This window comes from Diabrotica undecimpunctata, unplaced genomic scaffold (assembly GCF_040954645.1).
Source record: "Diabrotica undecimpunctata isolate CICGRU unplaced genomic scaffold, icDiaUnde3 ctg00000748.1, whole genome shotgun sequence".
NCBI lineage: Eukaryota > Metazoa > Arthropoda > Insecta > Coleoptera > Chrysomelidae > Diabrotica > Diabrotica undecimpunctata.
In genome coordinates, this window is record NW_027312171.1 from 1 (window position 1) to 26,041 (window position 26,041).

General features: G+C 34.4%; 1 protein-coding gene across 1 annotated transcript; it reads left to right on the forward strand.

Annotated features, from left to right (window-relative positions):
- Positions 1-21,518: 21,518 nt before the first annotated feature.
- LOC140431551 (uncharacterized) lies at positions 21,519-25,726 on the forward strand (the record flags this gene model as incomplete). The annotated part of the gene is made up of 3 exons (XM_072519450.1): positions 21,519-21,806; positions 22,135-22,531; positions 22,695-25,726. Coding segments are annotated over exons 1-3 (3,717 nt in total), but the record flags the coding sequence as incomplete, so codon positions are not given.
- Positions 25,727-26,041: the final 315 nt, after the last annotated feature.

Sequence of the window (26,041 nt, forward strand, 5' to 3'; positions counted from 1 at the left end):
GCGCTATCTCAGAGTCATCTGTCCAGCTATTTGGCGTAGTGTGTCCTGCATGTACATAGGTTTCATCAACATATACAATTGACTTACCTTCGCTTTTGTAATATTTAATTTTGTCCAAATATTTAATGCGTAGAGCACGAATACCATTTGAATCTCAAATCTTTCACAATTCTGTAAAGAGAACTCACACTTCCAGTCCACTCGTACACCTCTTCAACCCTTTTCTGCAAAAGCTTCAATGATACACGAGAACGTTCAGTCTCATGAAAACGATAAATGGTATTTCTAATGAACTGTTTGTCATACTCCCTCAAGTCTGTCACGGTTGCTTTTCTGTTAGCAAGGGTTGTAGCTGGAAATTTTAGTGTATTATTTGACTCTGCGTTTGTTGAATGATCCTTTCTACTGTACATGAAGATACTCCAGTAGCTTCACTCACACGTTGTTTAATACTGGTTCGATTATCTTTAGGAAATAATATCTGCATATATTTAAATCCATTATAAACTATTCCTTTAGATTCTGGTGTTAATCTGATCTGTTTACTCGTGCTACACTTAACCGTCTCCATTCTACAAAGTAGTTCTAATACGCGCGGTAGCACCTTTCTTTTTGAGATTCGACAACATAATGAGACTAAATTACGCACTCGTTTGTATCAGTTCTTTGTATGTCCGTAACGAGTCGTTAAGGAGTCATTAATAATGACTTTATAATTACGGTTTTAAGGTAACTGATACTAAATTTGAAATTAACTTCTACCAAACTTTATAGAGTATCAATTATTAAAGATGGTAGTATAAGAAACAAGAAGTTTGGTATCTATAAAACAATCTGTGTACAATGAAACTACATTTATTATTTAAGTGAGTAATAATTTTGTAATTAGTGCGATGTCAAATAATTTAATTTGTTTAATATTGTAACGCCACTGCACGGGTCTGATTATAGATATTCTATTGTCTGCGCGATTAACTATTTTGTGGAAGGGCTTGCCACTCGATTTGAAATAAGCTGTACCTAAAGTACCTAGTTTTATGACCATAAGTACCTACTTATATAATTAGTTTTATAGTTACAATAAGTTAGGTACATATTTGAATTTTCGGTGCTCCAATTTTAATATTTTAATCGCCTTTACCTGACTGTCCGTTGTTGGCAGGTAAAATTGCAATTTTTTAGAAAAAATGGAGGCAAATTTTGTCCGGAGTCGTTGTGAAGAGGGTCCGTTGTTCGGACGTGTCTTCCTATGTACCCACTTATGAAATGTTCGGTGACCTAAAAACTGTCTGTTAAGCCGAGATTTCTGTTGTGGAGAGGTGCTCGATAACAGAAGTTTTACTGTAAAAATAAGTAATAATTTTCTTGTTGGCATCAAAAAGGTTAGTCCTAAGAAAGCATAAAACTCATAATTTTTAGGTTTATAGAAATTTAGCTAGTGAGTTTTCTCTATTATTTTCTTTTTCAGACTGTTGTTCGGCAGAACGATTTGTTTCGTCAACGATAGAGCTTCACTCGTAACAAAAATGAATATCCCAGAAATCTTGTCCAATTTATATTTATATTTGTATTTTTTTAAAACTTTTGGGTTTGTATATTTTTGGCTACAAAGACGTTAATTTTTTTCAAAATAAAGATCACTTTTAACCATCTTTTTAACTTTTACAAGCAGATTATAAAAATCATCTAATAATTAATAAAAAAATAGGTTAAGTCTAATCGGAACTCATGTGCACTTTTTAAAATCACCGGCTCAAATACAAAAAGAGAATAGGGATTAGGTCTTAAGAAATGAGAAGTAGTAGTTCTTAACAAATACTCTGTAAGTTCTACCCTGTAGGTCTCACCCCTTTCTCGTGGATTAAAATATTCTTATCGGTTTTATAAGAGAGAAAGAAACGGGAAGAAGTAAGAGACGACATTATATCGCAATAATTCGAGGTGCTTATACTAATGACCAAAAAACGAGAAAAAATAAAAATTCAAACAAGTGAAAAAACGACAAGGCCCCTTTTTGATTGCTAAGTAATCTAAAACATTAGACGGTGAAAGACTTTTACTGAAAACTGACGGGTGTTTTTTCTTTTTTGTTTTTGAAAATGGAAAAGGGTTCATTAAAACTGAGTCTCACCAAAGTGGAAGGCAAACTAAAGAACTGTATTTACCTGCTGGAGAAATGTCCAAAAATAAAATATAGAAAAATGTTGTTTAACTTTTTTCGTGTTGACTGAAAATTATCTAAGATTAAAGAAAATAAAGAATGTTAGCGTTCTCTTTGAAATTATTACTTTAAAAAAAATTGCAACTTTCATCTGTACAGAAATCGTTATTTACTATTAACTAATGTATATAAACTACGTATACAAACTACATTGTATATGAGTACAAATTTACGCAAATCAGGTAAAAGCCGAAAGATCATTAAAAATCTTGTACAATTTCTTGCTTCTTCAATTTTTTTCTTCTCTTTTTTCCTAGTTTGTCTCTCCTTCCTTGTTCTCAAGGATTAACTAACCAGATAATTAAAGAACAATTTTTAAATTAGTTTGGAAAATATACTCGAGACGTATTGTTAGAATTTTTCTACTTGTGCATATGCTTCTACATGTGGCAGCATCTAAAATATGTTTCGGCGAGATAGTTTACACTACTTTTATGAATAACATTTTACTGCTCTGTTGTTTCAATCAGCACTACTCACCAAGTTATCGTTTATGGGTTTTAATATTTTATTGCAATAGTACGAGCACGGAATATTTATTTAAACAGTGAATTTATTACATGTTAATTTTTTTTTAATTTCTTCTGACGCATCGTATAATGTAGGTTTACCCAATAATCAAAGTCATGCCTGTACAAGAACATATTATTTAAAAAAATAAGGAGTACTACATGTCATAATAATTGTAATCTCCTTTATACGCACTTTAAAAATTTGTTTAGAAATGTGTTTCTTAAATCCACGCAATCATTGAAAAATGATTCATGCTATTTAAAAATATCTTTCTGTTAACGACACTGTTATCGACAAAGTAGAACAAATTCAAACTTGTCATCATATTACACTTCTGTTTATCGTTAAAAATTAATTGATGGTCGTGTTATTTAATAATTTAGCAAAATATATAATTAGCAAAAATCTTATTTAAAACATGCGAACGGTTTTTGCAATCACAATAATTGCTGAGTTTATGCTTGTTTAGCATTGGCTGTTAAATAATTTGTGTTCGATTGTTTCGTCTGTTGTACAACCCTCATCCTTTTTAGGGTGTAGAAGTTGTATATAAGTACCTATTTTTATAGTAGTGTAGTGAAGCGGTATTTTAAAGTAAAATGAGTAATTTGGAAGAAAATAAAATACAGTCGAAACGTAGAGTGTTATCTCCAGAAGAACGGCGTTTAGTTCTGAAAGTCGAAAGTTGTTTCAATTTGGAAAATAAATAATATGCGTCCATTAACATCTGTTATGGCAGTTCAGAAACGAACATGCGATGCTTGTGGTATCTCAGAGAGGACATTCCGAAGAATTAATAACATGAGTGAGGATGAAATATATAAAATAAGCAATGTCAAAATCATCCTGGCAAGAATGCACCATGAAATGTAATTCTTCCAGTCATTCCGGTAATGGTAAACGCTACATTATACTTCATGCTGGAAATGATGAGGGTTTTATTCCTGACGCTAGTTTAATGTTTTCGTCCACAAAGAATACAAGTAATTACCATGGAAATGTGGATGCAAATATTTTTGAAGAATGGTTTGAAGAAAATTTGCTAAAAAAATTGGAGCGACCATCCATAATAGTGCTGGATAATGCATCTTAAAGAGTAGAGGAGAGATTTCCTTCAAGCAGTTGGACAAAAGAAGAAATAAAGTTGTGGTTGACAGAAAAGAAAATTTATCACAGTCACATATTTTTAAAAGTCGATATACTTCAAAGGTTTGGAGAGCACAAAATTCAAAAGAAATTTGTTACTGACCAAATGGCTCTTAAATATGGCCATGAATTTCTTTGAATTCCGCCCTACCATTGCCACTATAATGCAGTTGAGTTAGTTTGGGGTATATCCAAAAAAATTTATGATAAACATGCATCCAAAACAACAGATGACGCTAGCGTTCTTAGTTTATGAAAAGAATCGCTAGAACAAATAAAGGTAGAACAATGGCAAAATTGTATTAGACATACGGAAGACATAATCGTTTAGTCTTTTTAAACCGAGAGAGTTATAGATGAGGTCCGGCCTCTAATTATTCGGATAGTAACAGTATATAGGAAGTAACAAAAAAGTGTTTCGGGAATTCAATTCGGACTTTGTGGTGTGTTTTAGTTAAACGATAAAGTACCTTCGGTCTAATTACTGGACTGCATACTCTCAGCAGCTTTGATATTAATTACTGGACTACACGTGTTTAAACCTTTTGTTTTGCTGAAAACTCGGAAGTGATTTAGAACCAATTTGTTTCAAGGTTATATTTAATACAGTTTCTGTAGAAAGTAAAGTCTTGGATGTATTTTATTCAAATGTGGACATACCAGCAACTTGGCAAGTATTTTCCAATTTTACTGCATGTAAAGTTATTCGTATAATTTTCACTCTACGCAAAATAGAGACTTATAGAGACCTTGATGATCATTTGATGTCGACAAATAATTTCGAGTATTCGAAATATTCCGTCGCACTTCTTTTAACGCGCCCTGTATATACATATTATATTCATTTTATTTGCCTTTGATACAGTAAAATCCCATATTATTACTAAACATAAAATACAGGAAATTTATTTTTACTTTTCAAGACGCGCTATCTCAGAGTTTAACGCCCTACTGTTTGTAGCCCACTGATCATACCGTCATTCAGCTGTTGTCCTAATCAACTACTCTAAGGTTCCCTTTCTCAACCAGTCTGAAAATGGACTCACAGTGTTTGCGACATCACACCAATTTGTGAAATTTCAAATTTTTTTCTAAGGAGTATGCTTTCCTTCCTGATCCCATTCTATCACCAATCTTCTTGGATAAAATAAATTCAGTGAGGGAATATTTTGATCCACCTAAGAGATGCCATAAATAATAAACCATCCATCTCTTGCAGCACCAGAGGCCCCTTGGCTGAATTATGTTGCTCTACGTGCGTAATCATCTTAACCCTCCTTCCCACGGGTGGGGTCTATCATTACAACTAAAAATGAAATTGCTTAAATTTTTACATTTTTTTTTGTATTTTTTTCCTAGACTCGGTATACCTTTTAATGACATTGAATAGTACACTTTAGCATAATTTGGTAAAATTTTATGAATCCCTTCAATCGCTACCTGTAAAAGTATCCTGACAGACCCCACCCATGGGTGGGCGTTTCTTGTTTATTTATTTATTTATTATTATTTATTATTTATTTATTACTAGCCAGCAAGTTTTTTGATTTATCGATATCGACGTAAGAGAAAATTATAGTACTTTTATCGATAAGAAGTAGGTATAAAATAGTTTTTTTTTTGTAGCTTAATATGGATCCTTATGAAGTAGAACTAAAAAGACTACAAGCATTGTATGATGAAAATGTTACTGAAATGGAGTCGGAAGACGAGTTTGAGACGGAGCCTGGAATTGACGCATAATTTATTTTTAGTGAGCATAAAACTGACACCGATCAAGTCGATGTTACAGGACCTGACAATATACGAGAACAGCACTTTTCTATTCCTGATGACAGAAGATTGTTTTATTATGGAAAAGACAAAACCAAATGGCGAAAGCATGTTCCTCCTCGTAATGTCAGAACCCGTCAAGAAAATATAATCACCAAATTACCTGAAGTTATCGGTGATGCTAGAAATGCTAAGGATCCATATGCAAGTTGGATGTACATGTTTGGTAATATTATAGATATTATAGTGAAAATACAAATGTAAATATACAAAAAATTCAAGACAAATTTAAATCTAAATATGATACGCAACTAACAAATTCTGAGGAAATTGAAGCTTTTATGGGGTTACTTTATTTAGCTGGTGTTCAACATTTAACCCCTCTATTTTCTGTTTCCAATTTTAATTTTAGATATTTAGTTTTTAATTGTATAACTGTAAGCATATAGAGTAATATTATTGTTTTTTTTTATATTTTTTTGTATTTTGCCGTTTATGATTTTTTTAATAAACTCTTGCAAAAAAATAATGGTGTTAGTTATTTCGCAGTAAACTAGATCAATACATATTGATACACATATTATATGTACATTTAGGTAGTAAAACGTTACATCACTAAGTTTCCTTAAAAATATAAAAAAAAAATTTTTAATGAGAAAATTAATGTTTAAATTTGGTCCTGATAGACCCCACCCGTGGATTTGTGTCATAAGAAAGTCACCCGTGGAAAGGAGGGTTAATAACACCCTCGGTGCATAAATAACTATAACACCTTTGTTTTGTAATTGATAATGAGCAGCGCCCGCCCAGCCAATGTATGGCATAGCAATCAAAAAAATTGTCAGGGCCAAAAAAATTGATTGTTACAATTTGTTAAAAAAAATTGTTTAAAAAAATTGTTTAAAAAAATTGTTTAAAAAAATTTAGCAACCATTCGCCTGGGCGATCTCTTGAACCATATTTTGGGGTATCTCATGAAAATAATTACGCAAAAAAATCTAATAGGAATATTTTTCCGAACGAACCCGAGCTTTTCGCCTTTCGCCTTTTAAAGACTCAAATTCAGTCGTTCATACATTATAATTTATCTTTGATGTTAAAAAATATACCAGATAAAAAATAGTGACTATTCTATGTATACTTATTAAATTTAATTTAATTTGTAAATTACTCGAATCCAGTTTTTTCTAGGCTTTTGGATTAATGAGATCAGTTAATAAGGTATATGGAACGAATAACAGCAAAATAATTACAACAAAAATTGTAAATTTTTTATTTGAAAATTGAAAACACCTTTCATGGTTAGTCAGAGAAGTAATTATCACAAGTTATTACCGATTTACTGATTAGTAAATTATTTAATGCCGATAAATAATAATAATATATACAAGAAAGACCAGTTTCTAATGAATCCATTGTTTTCTTAAGTGTGTTTCAAAACGTAACTCGCCTGGAAATTGTTTTATTTACTCTTATTTATTACGAGAGACTTAATGGCTACCATCATAAGCATGTTGACCATTTAGTTAACCTGAGTGTATAATACTAATTGCATAGCCAGATGTCGAAAAATGATCATACCGTTGATTAACAGTAATCCCATCTAAGTTTTTCCTAAGAACTTGATATTACACCAAGTATGATACCAGTTGACCTTTGACCATCGGCTTTTAACTTCAGCCCACTCGAAAACGCCTACGCATGCTTGCTCGCGACGTTATGCCCATGTGGTTGTATACGCCTTTGGTTTTAGCCATTCCACCAAAAGTTATTGAAGTTTAATCTAAAATTGTTATTAAGGCGGGAATTTATTAGTTATTATTTACCATTTATCTTATCAAAAAAATTAAAACCAAATTTCTTTTTCCAAGAAATTTCTTTATTATACCATTTGGTAATCATTTAAAATAATGTGTTTGGCAACCCAAAAACTAATATCTTATATGTAATAAAATCTGAGTAAAAAACAGACAAAATAGAAGAGATAAAATATTGCAAAATGTAACAAAAGAACTATATAACTTTGAAAGAGGGGATTTTTAAACTCCTCGGAGTGACAATCACCACAGATAACGATATCACAGAATGGAACAAAGCCGCAATTCGGAATTCAAGCAGCAAACAGATGTATGTATAACCTCCACAAGACTATTAAATTTAAAAGCCTTACACGAACCTCAAAGACCGGTGCTTATGTATAAGCTGACAAAAGGAATAAAAATACAATTCAGATGTTTTAAGACAAAAATTCTTAGACGGATCTTTGGAACCTATCACGACCCAAATACTAACCAATGCCGAATGAGAACAAATGATGAGGTCAAATGAATATATAACGCAATACAAATTTTGTACTTATATTATATAAAAATATAACATTGTTATTGTTTTCACTGGTCGTTATATATACCATTGCCCAGTAAGTAAAAACAATAATAAAATTTTATAAAAAAAAATAATTATATAAATTTATAAAACTAAATAAGTACAGGAATATTTTTAATTTATTACCTTCCTTCCTATTAAGTTAAGAACTTCCTATCTACTATGGTAGGGTGCAAAGCAGTCTTTGCATAGAGCAACGTTACATACTTGACAAATCAAATAGCTGCGCGTTTGTTTCTTTTTGGATGAAGTACAAAGGCCACAGTGCCTGTAAGTACCTTTGGTCGGTGTTGAGTTGATGGAGGTCCAGACTTTTTCTGAAAGTAAAAGTGCTAATCAAATTATCAGCTAGTTCACTGCGGAACTGTAGTGCAGTCATAGGCTTAGCACTTGAGTTATTTTTTTTTTTCAGAGTCTCCTTATATAAAATATAGCTGCTTACTGTTGCTGCGTCTAACAGTTACTACCCACCAACGTCTTGATTACCATATGACGGAATATTTAGCATGATATTGATCGAATTGATCTACTCCCATGTATTTGTTATAATCGGCTATAGTCTGACGACATGGTACTTGATCTCTATTTCCGGATTTGTTTGTTCTCAAAACCGGAGTGTGCTGTCTATATATTTCCACTTATACACAGATATTTCCCCAGAACTAACCAAATCTTACTGATTTTGGGAAAGCTGTTTATTAACACATAATATTTGTTTTTTAAACTATATTCTCATTTGCCTTACAGTGCCACAAGCAAAAGTTTACTTTTTCAGTAGTTTCTGCATCAGTGATATTGTGGAGGAAAAATTATCAAAGTATACGCTATAACCACGATTTTGATATTTCGACCTAAGTTCTAAAACTACACATTCTCCTAACATATCGGACGATGATTTGGTGGCTTTTCCTTGATATAATTGAACATTTAAAAGGTATCCCGTGTTAGCACATGCCAATGCCTAAATTTTAAAGCTTCTTTTTATTTTATTGGCATGTACTATTTTAGTGATGTACCCCCTTTGAAAGCTCACATGCTTTTGTCAATAGATAGGTATCTATATGGCGTAAAAGCATTTTGAAAGGTCTTTGAAAGATAGTTTGTGAGTGGTCCAAGTTTGTAGAGCCTATTAAACTCTTTAGTTGTCGGTTGGGGAATATTTTTATTATTGTTTAGATGCAAAAATCTCAAGACTTTCAGGAACCTTTTTAATATAAATACTTTAGTCACACGTTCAACATGGAAGTTTTCATTGCTGAACCAGTATTACCTTATTTTTGGAAGGGTGTAGAGCCAAATAACCATAAGTATTTCTAAGAACGCGACAAGTTCTTCCATATCCATAAAAGTTGCGCTGGGTAGCGTAGAGGTTCGACTCTTTGGAAATTTTTTGACAGATACTCTTATTAAAGGAAACTCTCGTACTCTCTCAAAAAAGTCAATTGGCTAACTCGAATTAATTTTAACATTGACGCTTAAAGACACAGGAAAATAAACTTATTCGAAAAAGAGATTGACGACGTTTTTCTTGGACCACAAAAAATATTGATTTAAAGGAGCAGGAGCTTGTTCCTCTTTCTCGTCTTTGTCGGCAGGAGTTAAGGAATTTGTTGCTTGAGGTAATGTTAACAGTTGTTCATGTTCGTCTTCCCAGAAAAAATATTTTTGGGAAATAACCTAGCCAACTTGTTGTGTTTGAAACAAAATTCATGATGTGGATCAAAGTCAGGATTTTGATGCGAATCATTAAAATCTTCGTTTCCGCTAGAATTATTTGTCTTTTTTGTAAAAGTACATTGACTTAAACTTTTTAAGTGATGTACTGAAGTACTGGAACATGTCGGCTGGCTTTCGATACTAGACATCGAGAGTTGTGACTGATCTCCGGAAATTGGGCTAGTCTCAGGAAAATTCGGAAAGACAATACTCTTTATCACTTAGATGGAAAAATTGTAATGACAAGTAAGCCTAATAAATAATTTAAAGTCTTGTACAACCTGGTCTAGCAAAGAAATACTAAACTTTGCTTTAATGTATCCGTAAAAAATTTAGTATTGTGCGTAAACTACGTTCTCACAATTTTTTTGGTTTAGTATGTGAAAAAATAATGGTTTATTTGGTACAATCCCGCAAATTATTAAATTGGGATATTTTCCTAGCGCTAATGTCAAAAAACAAGATTTTCATAGAAATTTGTTGCCACAATATTGTTTCATAACTGGCATAAGTTTCAAAACTAAGAAATAAAAGTTATTTGCATGCCGGGATAAATAAAAACGATCAATTTTGGGGTTAGAATTCTTATAAAACATATTTATTCCTGCAATAACTATTCCAGTGCTTTAAAAAAATTATTTGCTACTTAAGAATAACAAAAATGGTTACTTGACACCTACCTTCAATTTTTGTCCAAGTATTTTATTCCAAATGACATGTGGCAAAAAACAATAAAATTATAAGATTTTTTACATAGACTGTTGCAGAAAGGCACGCTGGTAGCTTATCATACCAGTTTTCTGAAAACTACGTGGTTGCCGCATACGAGTTATCGGTATTCATACCTAACAGCAAGCATTCAATGTATCGATTGCCCCTATAAGGATTGTTTTCACCGCAACTCTGATAACAAAATAAGCCCTAATAGCTTGTAGTATATATAGCTACCAGAGATCGTTAAAGAGTTAAATTAGTGATTTATAAAGTTTATCGAGTTGCAAATAATAAAATATTATGTAATATTTTTTTTTGGTGGAATAATTAGGCAATATTGGAAAAATAGTACTTTCAGGACTAAGCACTTTGCACCTGTTAACAGCTTTTCGTGATAAAGTTTTATAGGTTAATGATAAACGAAGACTAGCTGTATAGCAATAAATCTTTGTAGGACGTTGGACGATATTGTAACGCCAACGGTGAGAATGTATGACCTTTGCTTAGGAGTACTTAGCAAAAATGGTTTTCTTATGTTCGGCATTACTGCTTTACATCAAGCGAATAAGGATGACAGGTTGACGCTTTTATAAAACAACAACATACCTTTGGCTTATTATTAGCTATTGGCTAGAAACAGCAAGAGAGTTGCTTGTTTACGTTCCATTCACACGTTGTTTGCACACTGGTAGGCTATGTAAATCAGTCAACTTACATGCTTATGATCTACTCAAGTCTGTAGAATCTTATTATAATAAAATAAAGATTCTATTATTTTGTATCAAATGACACGGAATATGTACATTAAATAGTTTCTGTTAGTAATATCTATATTACTTCTGCTCGTATTTTCACTTTAATGTGTGCTATTTTTCATCTGATATCCAACAATCAAACCACAGCTTGGATATTTTGATAATATTTTGATTCAGAGTTTTACCGTTTTACCAAAATTTTTAATCGTCTTTTATCCATTATGTCGACGTTGTGCTGTGCCCATATCACCTTAAGTTTTTAATACTCTGTATCAAACAAGACAGAATATCTACATTAAATTATTTCTTTCAGTAATATCAAATAAAGAAATAAAAACTAACAAAAGATTGAAAATGCTACAAAACCCTACAGATTAGAACAAAGCAGATTTTCCCAGAACAAGAACACAGACAAGTTGACTACTGAGAACTAAAAATAGAAGCTATATAGAAGAGCAAATACGAGAAATGGACATCAGTGGTGAGAAAAATCAAGTAAGAAAATTCTTTAAAAAAGAAGACAAGCAGACTCCTTATCACGGTTGGGATTTAATCTTTCTTTAGAATATGCAATAAGTAAAATTTTGTCTGAGCTGACAGGGGGAGTTGGGAATCGAGGATCAAAACTATTATTGGCCTTTGCTGATGATCTAGATGCAGATGCTTATTCTACAAGAGACGCGAGAAAGGTCTTTTCACAACTGGAGAAGGAAACAGTTTGGCTCTCTCAAGACAAAAGACGAAATACATGCTACTAACCAAAAATCCAAGAGCAAGAATTAGACAGAACATAACTTTTAATGACTCCAACTTCGAAGTAGTAAAAGAGTTTTAATATCTGGGAGCGGTAATCACAGATGAGAATCACATAGCAAAAGACGTCTCGGCAAGGATTGCTGCGGGGAATAGAGCATTATACTCGATATCATCATTATTAAGGTCTAAGCTGCTAATAAGACAATCTAAATTAAGACTGTACATGTCAATTATTCGCCCAATTGTTATATATGGAAGTGAAACATGGATTTAACATCTTCTTCTTCTTCACGTGCCATATCCGCGGCGGAGGTCGGCAATCATCACAGCTATTCGGACTTTTGAGACGGCTGCTCTGAAAAGTTCATTTTATGTACATCCGTACCACTCTCTCAGGTTGCGCAGCCATGACATTCTACGCCTCCCTATGCTTCTCTTTCCTTGGATCTTTCCCTGCATAATCAGTTGGAGCAAGGTGTATTTCTCTCCACGTGTAATATGTCCGAGATATTCTAATTTTCTTGTTTTTATTGTATTTAAAATTTCCATTTCTTTGTTCATCCTTCTAACCTTGTAATCATTTGTGGAGTTAATCATTGTTCCCAGATATGCATATTTGTCCACTTGTTCGACGTTGGTTCAGTTTATTAGAAGATTCTCGTTATTTCTTTGAGTTTTCGATATTCTCATAAATTTCGTCTTCTTGACATTCATTGTTAGACCATACTCTTTTCCATACTCTGCTATTCTGGTCACCAGTCTCTAAAGATCTTCAATGTTTTCGGCTAAGATCACATTGTCGTCCGCAGATTTAACATCAGCGGGAAATAAATAAGTTACTGGTATTCGAAAGAAAGGTTCTCAGAATGATATTTTGCCCTCAAAGACAAGAATTGACACTAGAGTGAAGAAGGCGCTATCATGCTGAATAGGTGAATCTGTATGGCACTGAAAACATCGTTAGACATATAAAAACTAACCGGATAAGATGAGCAGGTCATGTGGTAAGATCACAGGAATATAGAAGGCTAAAGACAGTGTTTTTTAAGAGATCAGATGGTAGAAGATCAGTAGGTCGTCTCAGAAAAAATAAAAGATGATCTTAAAGCCGATTTATCTAGGATTAGAGTGCAACAACGCGCTATCTCAGAGTAAGCGCAAGATCGTAGAAGACGGAGAGCTATTGGATGCGGCAAAGATTCACCCCAAGTTGTAAAGCCAGCCAACAAATAGAAGAAGTAATACGTAAGAGGTTTAACTCTTTTTTGATAATACTAGAAAGGACGCTAAATATACTGCAAACGGCAGCTAGATCGTTGGTGGAGAGCAAGCCGTGGGTTCGAAACTAGCTTTTGAAATTATTCGTTTACGTTTATTATGGTATTTAGTTTAACAGAATAAACTATCAGAAATAAGAAAAAATGTGATAGGTAGTTAAATAGATAAGATAAATATAATAAAATTATCATAATTAAGAGGGAAAAGATAGAAAAAGGACGCCACTTAACTTTTTGTAAATAAAAGGAGAAAGTTAAGAAACCTTAGATCTCGAAGACAGTTTAAAAACAAATGTTCTGAAAACCAAAAATGTAAAGGATGTGGAAGTTAGTATTATTGATTAGTTGTTGACACACACTCTATAAATAAATAACACTACTTACGTTAGATGGTAATAGTCCACACACTTACCTAAAACTGATACTGCCTCGTCTTTCTTTTTGGTGCAATATAGCTATCGAATTGTTTAAATTTAATATAAAACCAGGGAACTTGTTAATAGTAGAATAAATAAAATAGGTCAGATAAAACAAAAACAATTTATTTCAACAAATAGTTGAAAAAACAATAGTTGAAAAAACTAGTTTGCATAAAAACAAATAAACACTTGCAGTTTAACAATTGGTTGAATACAAAAAAAAACCATAAACCATTACCTTCAACAAATAGTTGAACACATAAAAATAAACAATAACTGTATAATTGTAGTACCACACCAAAAGTGTCTTTCTTTCCTTCAGGATATTATCAGCTCCCCTAAGAAGTACCAGTGACATATGTTCAGACTTTCTCTAATTGAAACTCATTGAAATCTATTAATTAAAAAAAAGTGTTCTAAAAATGCCAGCCTAGTTCAGCCAGAACTGACTGGTATCTCCATAGCCGCAAAAGTGATAACCCAAAAAGGTATAGCAGGGAAAACTATAATGATCTGTACAGATAGCAGACAAGCGCTACTAACCTTGAATAGACCACGTGTCACATCAGGGTTAGTAATGGAGTGTCACGAGTCACTAGCTCAAGCTTCGGATGATAATACCATCATCCTGAGGTTGGTTAAAGGACACAATAGGAATAAAGGCAACCGCATTGCTGACCAATTATCTAGGAAGGCGGCAGGCCTAAGACTCTTAGGACCTGGAGATCTTTTTGGTTGGTCAACTACAACAATCGCGGAAATTGTCAAATGTCACTCCCATACGCAAACCGTAAAAAGATGGGAAGAAGGGCAAGGATGTAAACTTGCCATGGTAACACTAAGTAACCTTGAAGAGTCAAGATCAAAGAAGTACTTGGGAATGACCAGGAAAAACCTACGTTTGACAGTTGGTTTTTTAACTGGTCGTTGTCAACTAAGCAAACACCTCTACACACTGGGACTAGCAGACACACCTCTATGTAGGAAGTGTGAACGAGAAAACGAAACTGTAGAGCATGTCCTATGTGAATGCCCGGAGTTATCGTTAATACGGAAGTACGCGTTCGGCGAGTCCTGGTCCTCACCTACCATACAGAAGTGTTCTAAAATTTATGAGAGACTAATCGGAGACGCTTTTATTCTAACCCTGAGGTGAAGCAGGAACTTTTCTATACAACTTAAATTTCTTAAGATGCGACAAAAATAGCGTCGTGCTTTCTCGAATTAGCGACAAGTAGTTTAAAAATTGAAAACACATGGACTTAGTGGCGTTAATATGTTAAAGGAATTATTTTTATATCAAAAACTTAAAAAAAAAGAATTAAAATTAAAAAATGTTACACTTTAAGCAACGAAAAAACACCAAAAAATAATTTTGCTACAACAAAAAACCATTTTGGTAACAAAAAAAAATTTTGCTGGTAGCCATGTTGCTGATACCCTGAAAAAAGCAAGGATTTTATCAAAGGATACTTCTTTTTGTATTCTTAATAAAACGTCCTGAGTAGTAACGTGATCGGTACAAGATATCTTCAGGATTCGACGATAAAGTCAAATTTCGAAAGCTTCAATTTCCTTGCAGGTAGCGTCTGTAAGAGTTCATGACTCAACTCCGTACAACAGTATAGGAAAGATTTAACATCGTAGTAACCTGACATTTATGGGTCAACATTAACAGTCCAAGCATCGGCATCATAAAGAAGAATAGAGTGGATATAAAATTTTACTATACGATATCGGATTTATAGATCGAGTCTTTGGTTACTCTGAAATTTCCTCATCTTAAAAAAGAAGAGAATTGCATAACTGAGAAGTTAAAAGTTGAAACAGAGATGCGGCAGGAAGGTACTTTGTCGCCAAAGCTATTTATAGCAGTCGTTGACTATGCATTTAAACGATTAGAGTGGGTATCAAAAGGTATTAATATCGATGGAAAGAAAGTTAATCAACATACACTGTAACAACTGTTGGAAAAGAAAAAAGCAAAAAATAGAGATATACATTTGGCATTTGTGGACCTGAGAAAGGCGTATGACTCTGTGCGAAGGTCAGAACTATGGGAGGCAATGTACAAATTAGAAATACCGACAGAACTCATAGAAGCTACAAAAGCTCTGTATAAAGAAAATAAAGTGTCCATTAAAATGGGAATAAGAATCAAAGGAGACTTCACCACAACAAAAGGGCTCGCTCTTGCAGGGTTGTTCCACATCTTACAAGTCTTGACTACATGGAAAAGAAAATGCGAAAGCATGGGAGTACCGATACGAAACGAATACCTATATACGTTAAGCTTTGCAGACGATCAAGTAGTGATTGCACAAGACCAAGAAGACCTCAGTTACATGATGAAGAAACTACAAGAAGACTAGAGAGTACATATCTACAAGTGAAGAAGACATAGAGGATCTACAGATTGACGACAACGTAACAATCAAAGAAAACGATAAATTCAAACAGTTGGGGTTTATAATCACGAAAAAGGCAACAACAGAGGAAGAAATTAAACAAAGGTTAGGACAAACAAGAACAACCGACAACGACTTAACTTAGTATGGTGGGATAGACACCTAAATATGAAGACAAAAACACAGATTTATAAAACATTAGTGCGAAGTATCATGACATATAGTGCTGAAAGTTGGATTATAAACAAGAAAAACAGCAGTAAGATAGTAGCAACAGAGTAACAAGAATGGATAGGAGAAGTAATAACGAAGTAAAGCAGAGAACATCGATAGAAACAGACCTACTAACATATATAGAACAAAAAAGACTAAAGTGGTATGGACATAAGAAGCAGATGGATAAACGTGCTTGACCTATAACAGCAACAAGATATGGTGTATTGTACTTTACCCCAATGGAATGATAGCACCAACCGCTATCGAAAAGGAAGTCTTGCAACGACATACAGGAGCCACAAAAGTAATTATGATGGAGGAGCCTCCACCCCTACTGGATGGAACGACTGTCTGTTACTGACTTGTCAGCCTCCACCCTCTCCTGGATGAAACGACTGATGGTGACTGAGTGATTGATGGTGACCGAGGTCCACGGCTGTTGGGCCAAGAGTTGTTTGTACAAGCTGACGCTAGGTATGGGCGATAATTACTCAGCTATCTGCACTTTTACTAAAAGCCATTCATTTTTCTGTCGTTCTTTGTTAACGTACAATGTATGAAAAATAGTCTTTTATCTGCAACAATATATTACAACCGTTTATTGTTCTCTAGCGTCTGTTTTTGCGGAATCTTGGTTAAATATACGGAGAAAATCAAAACAAACACAAAGTTGCTTAATAATTTAACAAGGTTTATATATAGTTGCAAAACTGCAAAAATTATAGCACAAAGACTGTATAAAAAAACAGAGGTGCAAAAACAATCACCACAACAAAAGGTCTCCAGTAGAGATTAGGTCTAGCACCTACACGTTCAATATATATATATATATATATATATATATATATATATATATATATATATATATATATATATATATATATAGATCAGGCTTTGAACATTGTATAGAAAATTACAGTGCAAGAGAATATATATAATAAGAAAATTAAAGGAAGAATATGAGCTATGGATACTCAAGATAAATAAGTGTAAGACCGAATACTCACGTATTGGATCCGAGGTTGCATATTTAAACTTAAGTTTAGAAGAAGAGACTATTAAGAATTGTAAGACTTTTAAGTATTTAGGGTCAACGATAAGTCGAGATGGTACTTGTATAAAAGATATATAAATGAAAATAGTACGGGGCAAACAAGCCACAAAAGCACTCCATGGGGTGATATGGAACAACATTCTAACCAAACAAAACAAAAAAAGGGATCTTTTAGACCATAGTGATGAATATTAACCTATATGTAGCGGAAGTAGGGCCAATGACAACATTAATACGAAATAAAATAAAAACCGTTGAATTGGACTTTATAAGAAGATGTCTACAAATCACCAGAGCGAATAGAATAAGAACAAAGGAAATATGGAACAGGATGGAAGTAGAATGCTAAAAAGTTGGAAAACAGAGCCCTGCAGTGGTACGGGCCTATACAAAGAATGCCACAACACAAGTGGCCGGTAGCAGAAGACCTGCTATAAGATGGAAAACATACATAGGAAATGCTATGATAGATAGAGACCTTAGAGAAGGTGACTGGGAAAATAGAGAGCTGTGGAGGAAGAAAACTGCGAAGTCATGATGGATAAAAGCTGAAGAACAAGAAGAAGAAGGAAAGAAACTAAATCATCTCCGATATGCTGATGACATCGTTCTCATGATATATAGACGACTTATGAGAAGCCAGAGTTAATACAACAACTACAGTAAGTAACACAGAGAGACATTTTAAAAATAAAATTATGCCAAATTTCGTCCCCAATAAACAAATGGAAATCGAGAAGTCGCCCTTAGAAGTTGTGGAAAGTAATGTTTATTTGACCCACGAAATGAGATTAACGCGAGATAACCAAACGTGATCTACTCAGAAGAGTACGTTTAGGTAGGGCTGCGTTCGAAAAAATAAGATGCGTGTTTAAAACAAATGTTCCAATCTATTTAAAAAGGAAAGCTCTCAACCAGTGCGTTTTACCAGTCCTGACTACGGAGCAGAAAGCTTGTCTCTCACAACAACATCAGCTGAAAAAATGAGAAGGACACAACGTAAAATGGAGAGATCAATGTTTAGAATAAGCTTGAGAAATAGACTAAGAAATGTGAAACGTCGTAGGTGAATCGGAGTAGAAGACAGAATATCGAATGTATTACAAGGCGAAAATGGAGATAAGCGGGACATGTTGGAAGAATGAAACAAGATACTTGGACAATAGGATATTTGAATAGAGATCACGGGCAGGCAAGCGAAGCCAGGAAAGACTCCCAACGCGATGAACCAATGAACCCAAAAGAATTGTGACCAATTTCATAGCAAAGACGCAGAACAGAATTAGGTGGAAATATCTGGAGACCTATGTTCAGCAATGGACAAAGCAGGGCTTACTGATTATGATAATGCGTAAATACAGTTTTAAAGGTGAGTATAAACCAACGTGCATGAACCGCGAGTGGGCGTAAACGGGAAGAGAAAACCTTTCACGCGCCCATCCTTATTTAATAGCAAGAAATTAATAAAAAATCATATTTCTAAAACCATACACATTAAAACTTTAAGTTATTACTATATTTTGACTTGTTGTTTCCTGATAATTTAAATCTAACATTGTATCTATTATTCTTAGAAATCTAAACATATCGTTTCCGATTGCTGTTATTTAATACGTAGCGTGCAGCAATATCTTCAGATACAACGCTGCTGTTTCTTTAAAGGTAGTCACTTGTCCAAGTTGGGTATATAATTCATAACGGCAGCATAGAGGCTGCGAGAACATATTTTAAACAGTTTACGAGATATCTTATTTATTGTCGATACATGGATTGATTTAAGCTTCTCGTTTTCTTCTTTATGGGTAATAACCTAGTTAGTATATCAAGAAGTTTGACAGTTCAATTGTCAATCAATAAATTAAGGAATAATTGTGCTGTCGACGAGTTACGAATACTGAGTATCTGTTATAAGAACTTTGTTAATGATCATGAAATACAAATTACCTTACAGGTGCCAAAATTATTAATATTTAATAGACTGCTGAACGGGAAACCCCATCTTTGCCAATAATATTGTTAAAATCTGATTTTATTATTCTCTATCTTAAAATTTGACTTAATATTGCTTTAAAGTTATGTTCTTATGTCATCTTAATGCAGTTTACTGTCGTTGCTGGGAATAAGCCACAATGTTACTTTAAAATTAAGTTTATTTGATGTTATAAATGTTGGAACATTAGAAATACGTGGTGTAAAATTTAATTTTAATGGCAAATTAATTAATATTATTTCGTTATATAAAGCTGAGAAAAATGTAAACACCCGGGAATGACAACGGCTTTTTAATTAGTGTTCCTTACTTGAACGAGAGACGATACTGGAAGGCGATTTCAATGCCCATCATGCGGTGTGGGGTTCTCCAAAGAATGATACTGATAGCAATAGAGACACTAGCTGATTAATAAGAATTATGATGGTTCAGCAACCAGAATTACTCCTCCAAACTTCTCAAAATCAGCTGTAGAGTTAACGTTAGTAAATCCTTGGCAACAATTGCCATCAACTCAAATATGGAAGGTAGTGAACAAATTGAACAACAAAAATACAAACAATAAACATGTTCCCCTTTCAGTTGCAGAAGATATTCTACTGAAGCTATGTCCACCTTTTGTTGACAAACATATACCTTACTCAGGTACACTTATAGAAGAACATTATTTACTAAAAGAAATAACTTCATGCGAACTGAAAATATGCTATTAAGATATCCAAAAATAGAGCCCCAAGTCTAGATCAGATTTCTTATATTATGATACAAAATGCTGGCCAAAAGATTACTATTGCATATTTATAACTGTTTCTTGCAATCTGGAATACTTCCTTACAAATTTAATGATTGCTGTGTTATATTAATTCTAAAACCGAAAAAAAAAACAGATTTTTTGGATTCATATCGACCAATTATATTGTTGTCATGTATTTTTAAATCATTAGAAAGAATTCTAAAAGTGAGAATAGAAAGTTGGATAAGTCGGCAAAGTATACTACCAGCAACACAATTTGGCTACAAACAAAGCTGTGGTACGACGGATGTAGTCGTTTGTCTGACTACAGATGTTCAAATTGGCTTTTGCAATTCCTGACAACAAGTGCATTGTTTATCAACATAAAAAGTGCTTATGACAATATTGATTTAAATATACTGAATGATAAACTTGTATTTCTTGAAGTTTTAAAATCCATGGCATATTTACTGTCAAATTTATATAAAAACAGAAATGTATCGATGCGAGTAGGTCATAATATCATAGGAACAATGATTATATCAAGACATTCCACAGGAAGCTGTGTTAAGTCGACTACTTTTTAATCTGTACATATATAATTTGCACATATGGCACAATTTATGGTCTTCCAACATTACTTGTTTACAATATGCTGATAATATTGTCATCTATTTACAGAAGAAAAGAACATTGAATGTATTACTGAACTAAAACATATAACGTACAACTTTGATAGCTGGATTTTGTTAAATGACTTCACTTCACTTACAGACGCGCTATCTCAGAGTTTTTCGGAATTCAAATACCTTGGTGTAATACTTGACAGAAAACTGCTTTGGACTCAACTTATTAACTACACAAGTAGTCGCTGCGTAAAAGGTATTAATTTACTTAAAATACCCTGTAAGAGATGGTGGGGTGCAGATCAAAATATTGCATCTAATCTATATATATAAAAGAAAGTCGTGTTAGTTACACCACTTATAACTCAAGAACGGCAGAACAGATTTGGCTGAAAATTGGTAGGGAGGTAGCTTAGAGCCAGGAGATGGACATAGGATACTTTTTATCCCGTTCGACAGCGTTCCCGTGTGACTTGACATGAAACGTCAGTCACTATAAAACGTGGTATAACAAAAAAGAATCAGACTTGGAATAACAAAACGCAAATGACAGCTATGTAATTGACGTAAAATGACAGCTATGTAATGACGTATGGATGACAAGTTGATATTTGTAAGAAATCAAAATTAAAACTATTTCTATTAAATAAATAATTAACAAGTGGATTTAAGTGAAGTGAAGTTTAATTAATAATGCCGCGACCAAGACGATCGAATCTTTCCCGACAAAGCCGTAATGCAAGAAGAATACAAAATACTGCAAATGAAAGGACTGAAGAAGAACAAGAAATTGCACGTGAACAGCGCCGCGATAGTATGGCTCGACTTCGTGCTTCTCAATCACGAGAGCAAAGTGAAGCAGCCCGTGAAACAGCTCGGTTGGCAATGCAGAATCGTCGAGCGAACAACAGAAGGCAACAAATAGATAATTTGCGACGCAGAACAAGATATTTAGCTGATTTGAATCGAGCAGCGTTTCGATACGATTGCAGCAATGATTACAGCTTGCATCCTAGCGTTTGCATTGGGCAAATGGACGTTGTTTGCGAGTATTGTGGTGCATTAAAGTTTTCCGGAGAAACGCTGGATTATGCTGCCTTAATGGTAAAGTGAAATTGCCAGTGTTGACTCCGCCACATGAGCCATTGTATTCATTGCTTTGTGGCGAAACACAAGAATCACGCCACTTTCTTGCAAATACTCGAAAATACAATAGTTGTTTCCAAATGACGTCATTTGGGGCAGACATTATCGAAGAAGGAGGATTTAATCCGACATTTAAGGTATTTATTTTTGTACTTACATAGAATGTAGTTAAAGAATAACTTACTTTATCTATTGGTATGTATTATATTTGCTAATACTGAACTCTACTCTCCCACAGAAAAAGTGTTTATAACCCAGTTAATACTGTCTGGTTTTTATTTTGTAGATACAAGGACAGATTCACCATCGAATTGGATCATTACTACCTTTCGAAGATACACAGAATAAATTTTTACAAATATATTTCATGGGCAACATGGAAGAACAACTTGATCGACGCCTAGGGATCAATGCAGGAATGAAGCGAGCAATTATTCAAGACTTGCAGTGTCTGCTTCATGAACATCATGCGTTGGTCAGGTTGTTTAAGAGTGCTTTAGAGCGCATGCCAAATGATGACTATAAAGTTGTCATCAAAGCAGATAAACGACCATCTGGAACACATGAACGCACATTTAATGCTCCAACAGTAGACGAAGTTGCCATCCTGATTGTTGGTGAACAATTGGAAAAACGCGATATTGTGCTTACACGTCGCGATACTGGGCAACTGCAACAAATATGTAATATGTAATACCCACTGATGTTTTGGCAAGGAGAAGATGGATATTATTTTAATATTAAAATGATAAATCCATTGAATGGTAAAGTATCAGTATCTTAATAATGGTTAATGTCTGTATTATTTGTCTTTGAAATGGTTAATTATCAAATTTTTAATTTCAGGTGAAGAAACTACAAAGAAAGTTAGCTCAATGAACTATTATGCATATCGTTTGATGATTCGTCAAAATGCTGACAACTATTTGCTGCGGTTTCGTCGATTGTTTCAGCAGTATTGCGTTGACATGTATGTAAAAATAGAAACGGAACGTTTAACATTTCTTAGGTTGAACCAAGCCAAACTGCGTTCTGAGGAGTACATCCATTTACGTGATGCAGTTAGTACTGAAGGAAATGCAGCTAATATTGGTCGATTAACTATTCTGCCGGCGACGTACATTGGTAGCCCACGTCATATGCATGAATATGCACAAGATGCAATGACATATGTTCGTCATTACGGCCGGCCAGATCTCTTTATTACTTTTACCTGTAATCCAAAATGGATAGAAATTACTCAATTGCTGCTTCCCGGACAAACATCAAATGATAGACACGACATCACAGCACGTATATTCAGGCAAAAAATTCGGTCCCTGATGAACTTTATTGTTAAACAACGCGTCTTTGGAGATACTCGATGCTGGATGTATTCAATCGAATGGCAAAAGCGAGGCCTGCCGCACGCACACATTCTTATTTGGTTAGTGGAAAGAATTCAGCCTGACCAAATAGATGATATCATATGTGCCGAGATTCCTGATCATGAAGTCGATCCAGACCTACATGATGTTGTTACTACTAATATGATTCATGGACCGTGTGGTGCCATCAATCCCCAATCACCTTGCATGGTCGATGGAACGTGCTCTAAACGATATCCACGGAAATTAACGGCAGAGACTGTCACTGGCAACGATGGGTATCCGCTGTATCGGCGTCGATCACCAGATGACAACGGTCGAACTGTCACAACGAAAGTGAAAAGAATGGATTTCGTTGTCAACAACAGTTGGATTGTTCCATATTCGCCACTTATTTCTAAAACGTTCAAGACACATTGCAACGTTGAATACTGCAATTCAGTTAAGTCCATAAAATATATTTGCAAATATGTCACGAAAGGCAGTGATATGGCGGTTTTTGGATTGCAATCCTCAAATACCAACGATGAAATTTCACGCTATCAAGTTGGTCGTTATGTGAACTCTAATGAAGCGATTTGGCGTATATTCGCATTTCCAATTTACGAACGTCATCCTACTGTTATACATTTGGCGGTGCATCTGGAGAATGGTCAACGAGTATATTTCACGGCTTCGAATGCAACGCAACGTGCTGAAACACCTCCAGCAACTACATTGACCAGTTTTTTTGCAATCTGCCAAAGCGATCAGTTTGCACGAACTTTGCTTTACTCGGAGATGCCACGTTATTATACTTGGAATGCTTCATCCAAGAATTTTCAAAGACGGAAGCAAGGTGATGCGGTTCCTGAGTATCCAGATGTGCGTTCTACTGATGCTCTTGGTCGTATGTATACAGTTCATCCAAAGAATGATGAATGTTTCTATTTGCGGTTATTGCTGGTAAATGTGCGTGGGCCAACTTCATTTGAGACACTACGAACTGTTAATGGTGTAATATTCCCAACATATCGTGCTGCATGTGAAGAATTGAACTTATTAGAAAACGATACCCATTGGGATACGACAATCGCTGAAGCCATTATCTCTGCATCTCCAAGTCAGATACGCACATTATTCGCTATCATAATTTCGACATGTTTTCCATCAAACCCATGTAACCTGTGGCACAAATACAAGGATAGTATGTCAGAAGATATTTTACATCAAAGTCGTGTCAGTTCCAGAAATCACGATATTGAGATGAATGAGGAGATACATAATCGTGCTTTACTCTTGATCGAAGATATGTGTTACCTCATGTGCGGTAATTTATTAATCAGGTTAGGAATGCCAGCGCCAAATCGTGAAATGAATGACGCATTTAATCGAGAATTGGAACGGGAACGTGAATATGATCACCAGGAATTAGATTTAGTAGTTCAAAGGAATGTACCCCTGTTGAATTACCAACAAAAGGAAGTTTATGATACTTTAATGAAGGCAATCGCTGATGAAAATGGTGGTTTATATTTCCTAGATGCCCCTGGTGGAACTGACAAGACATTCCTTATGTCATTAGTTTTAGCAACTGTTCGGGCGAGATCCAACATAGCGGTTGCAGTTGCTTCTTCTGGAATAGCAGCCACATTGTTAGAAGGATGCCGTACGGCTCATTCAGCATTCAAATTACCGTTAAATCTTCAAACTATTGAAGAACCAACGTGTAATATTGCAAAACACTCAGCAATGGCCAAAGTTTTAGCGGCATCGAAAATCATCATCTGGGACGAATGCACAATTGCTTGCCTGAAATCGTCAAATCTATGGCGCTATGTGAAGAAACTGCAGCTGACAACAAACATGAGAGTTACATTGCTTAATGATACATCTGCTGAAGATTTCTCGGAGCAATTGCTGACTATCGGTAATGGTCAAGTACCTGTCGATGAATCGAGCGGATTAATATCATTTCCAAATAATTTCTGTAATTTTGTCTCATCAAAAGACGAACTTATCAACAATGTATTTCCAAATATTATTTCTAACTACAAAAATAATGAATGGTTGAGTGAGCGAGCAATTTTAGCGGCTAAGAATAAAGATGTAGATGACCTGAACTACATAATTCAAAATAAGATCATTGGAACAATGCATTCATTCAAATCTATTGACTGCGTCACAAATGAAGATGAAGCCACCAGCTATCCAATTGAATTTTTAAACTCTTTGGACGTGCCTGGCTTACCACCGCACAATTTACGAATAAAGGTTGGCTCCGTAGTAATCATGCTTCGAAACATAAACCAACCAAAACTGTGCAACGGTACGCGTTTGGTGGTTAGTAAATTGATGAACAATGTAATTTACGCTACGATAATGATAGGAAAATTCAAAGGTGAGGAAGTTCTCATTCCGAGGATCCCGATGATCCCAACCGATATGCCGTTTGAATTTAAAAGTCTTCAATTTCCGATACGTCTTGCATTTGCCATGACCATCAACAAATCACAAGGCCAATCCTTAAAAGTTTGTGGTTTAAATCTAGAACATTCATGTTTTTCCCATGGTCAATTATACGTGGCATGTTCACGGGTCGGAAGACCATCTGCGTTGTTTGTTTTTGCGCTTGATAATAAAACAAAAAATGTCGTGTATCACAAGGTACTTAAGTGAAGAGCAACCTATGTACTAAAATACAGAAATAATAATGAATGATTAATGTAGTTATTTAATTTTTTTTTTGTATTTTTTCCAAAAAAAAAAACACAATCTGCTTATTTATTGCCATTAAGGCGGAACAAAGTTCGCCGGGTCAGCTAGTTTTTATTAAACCTATAAGAT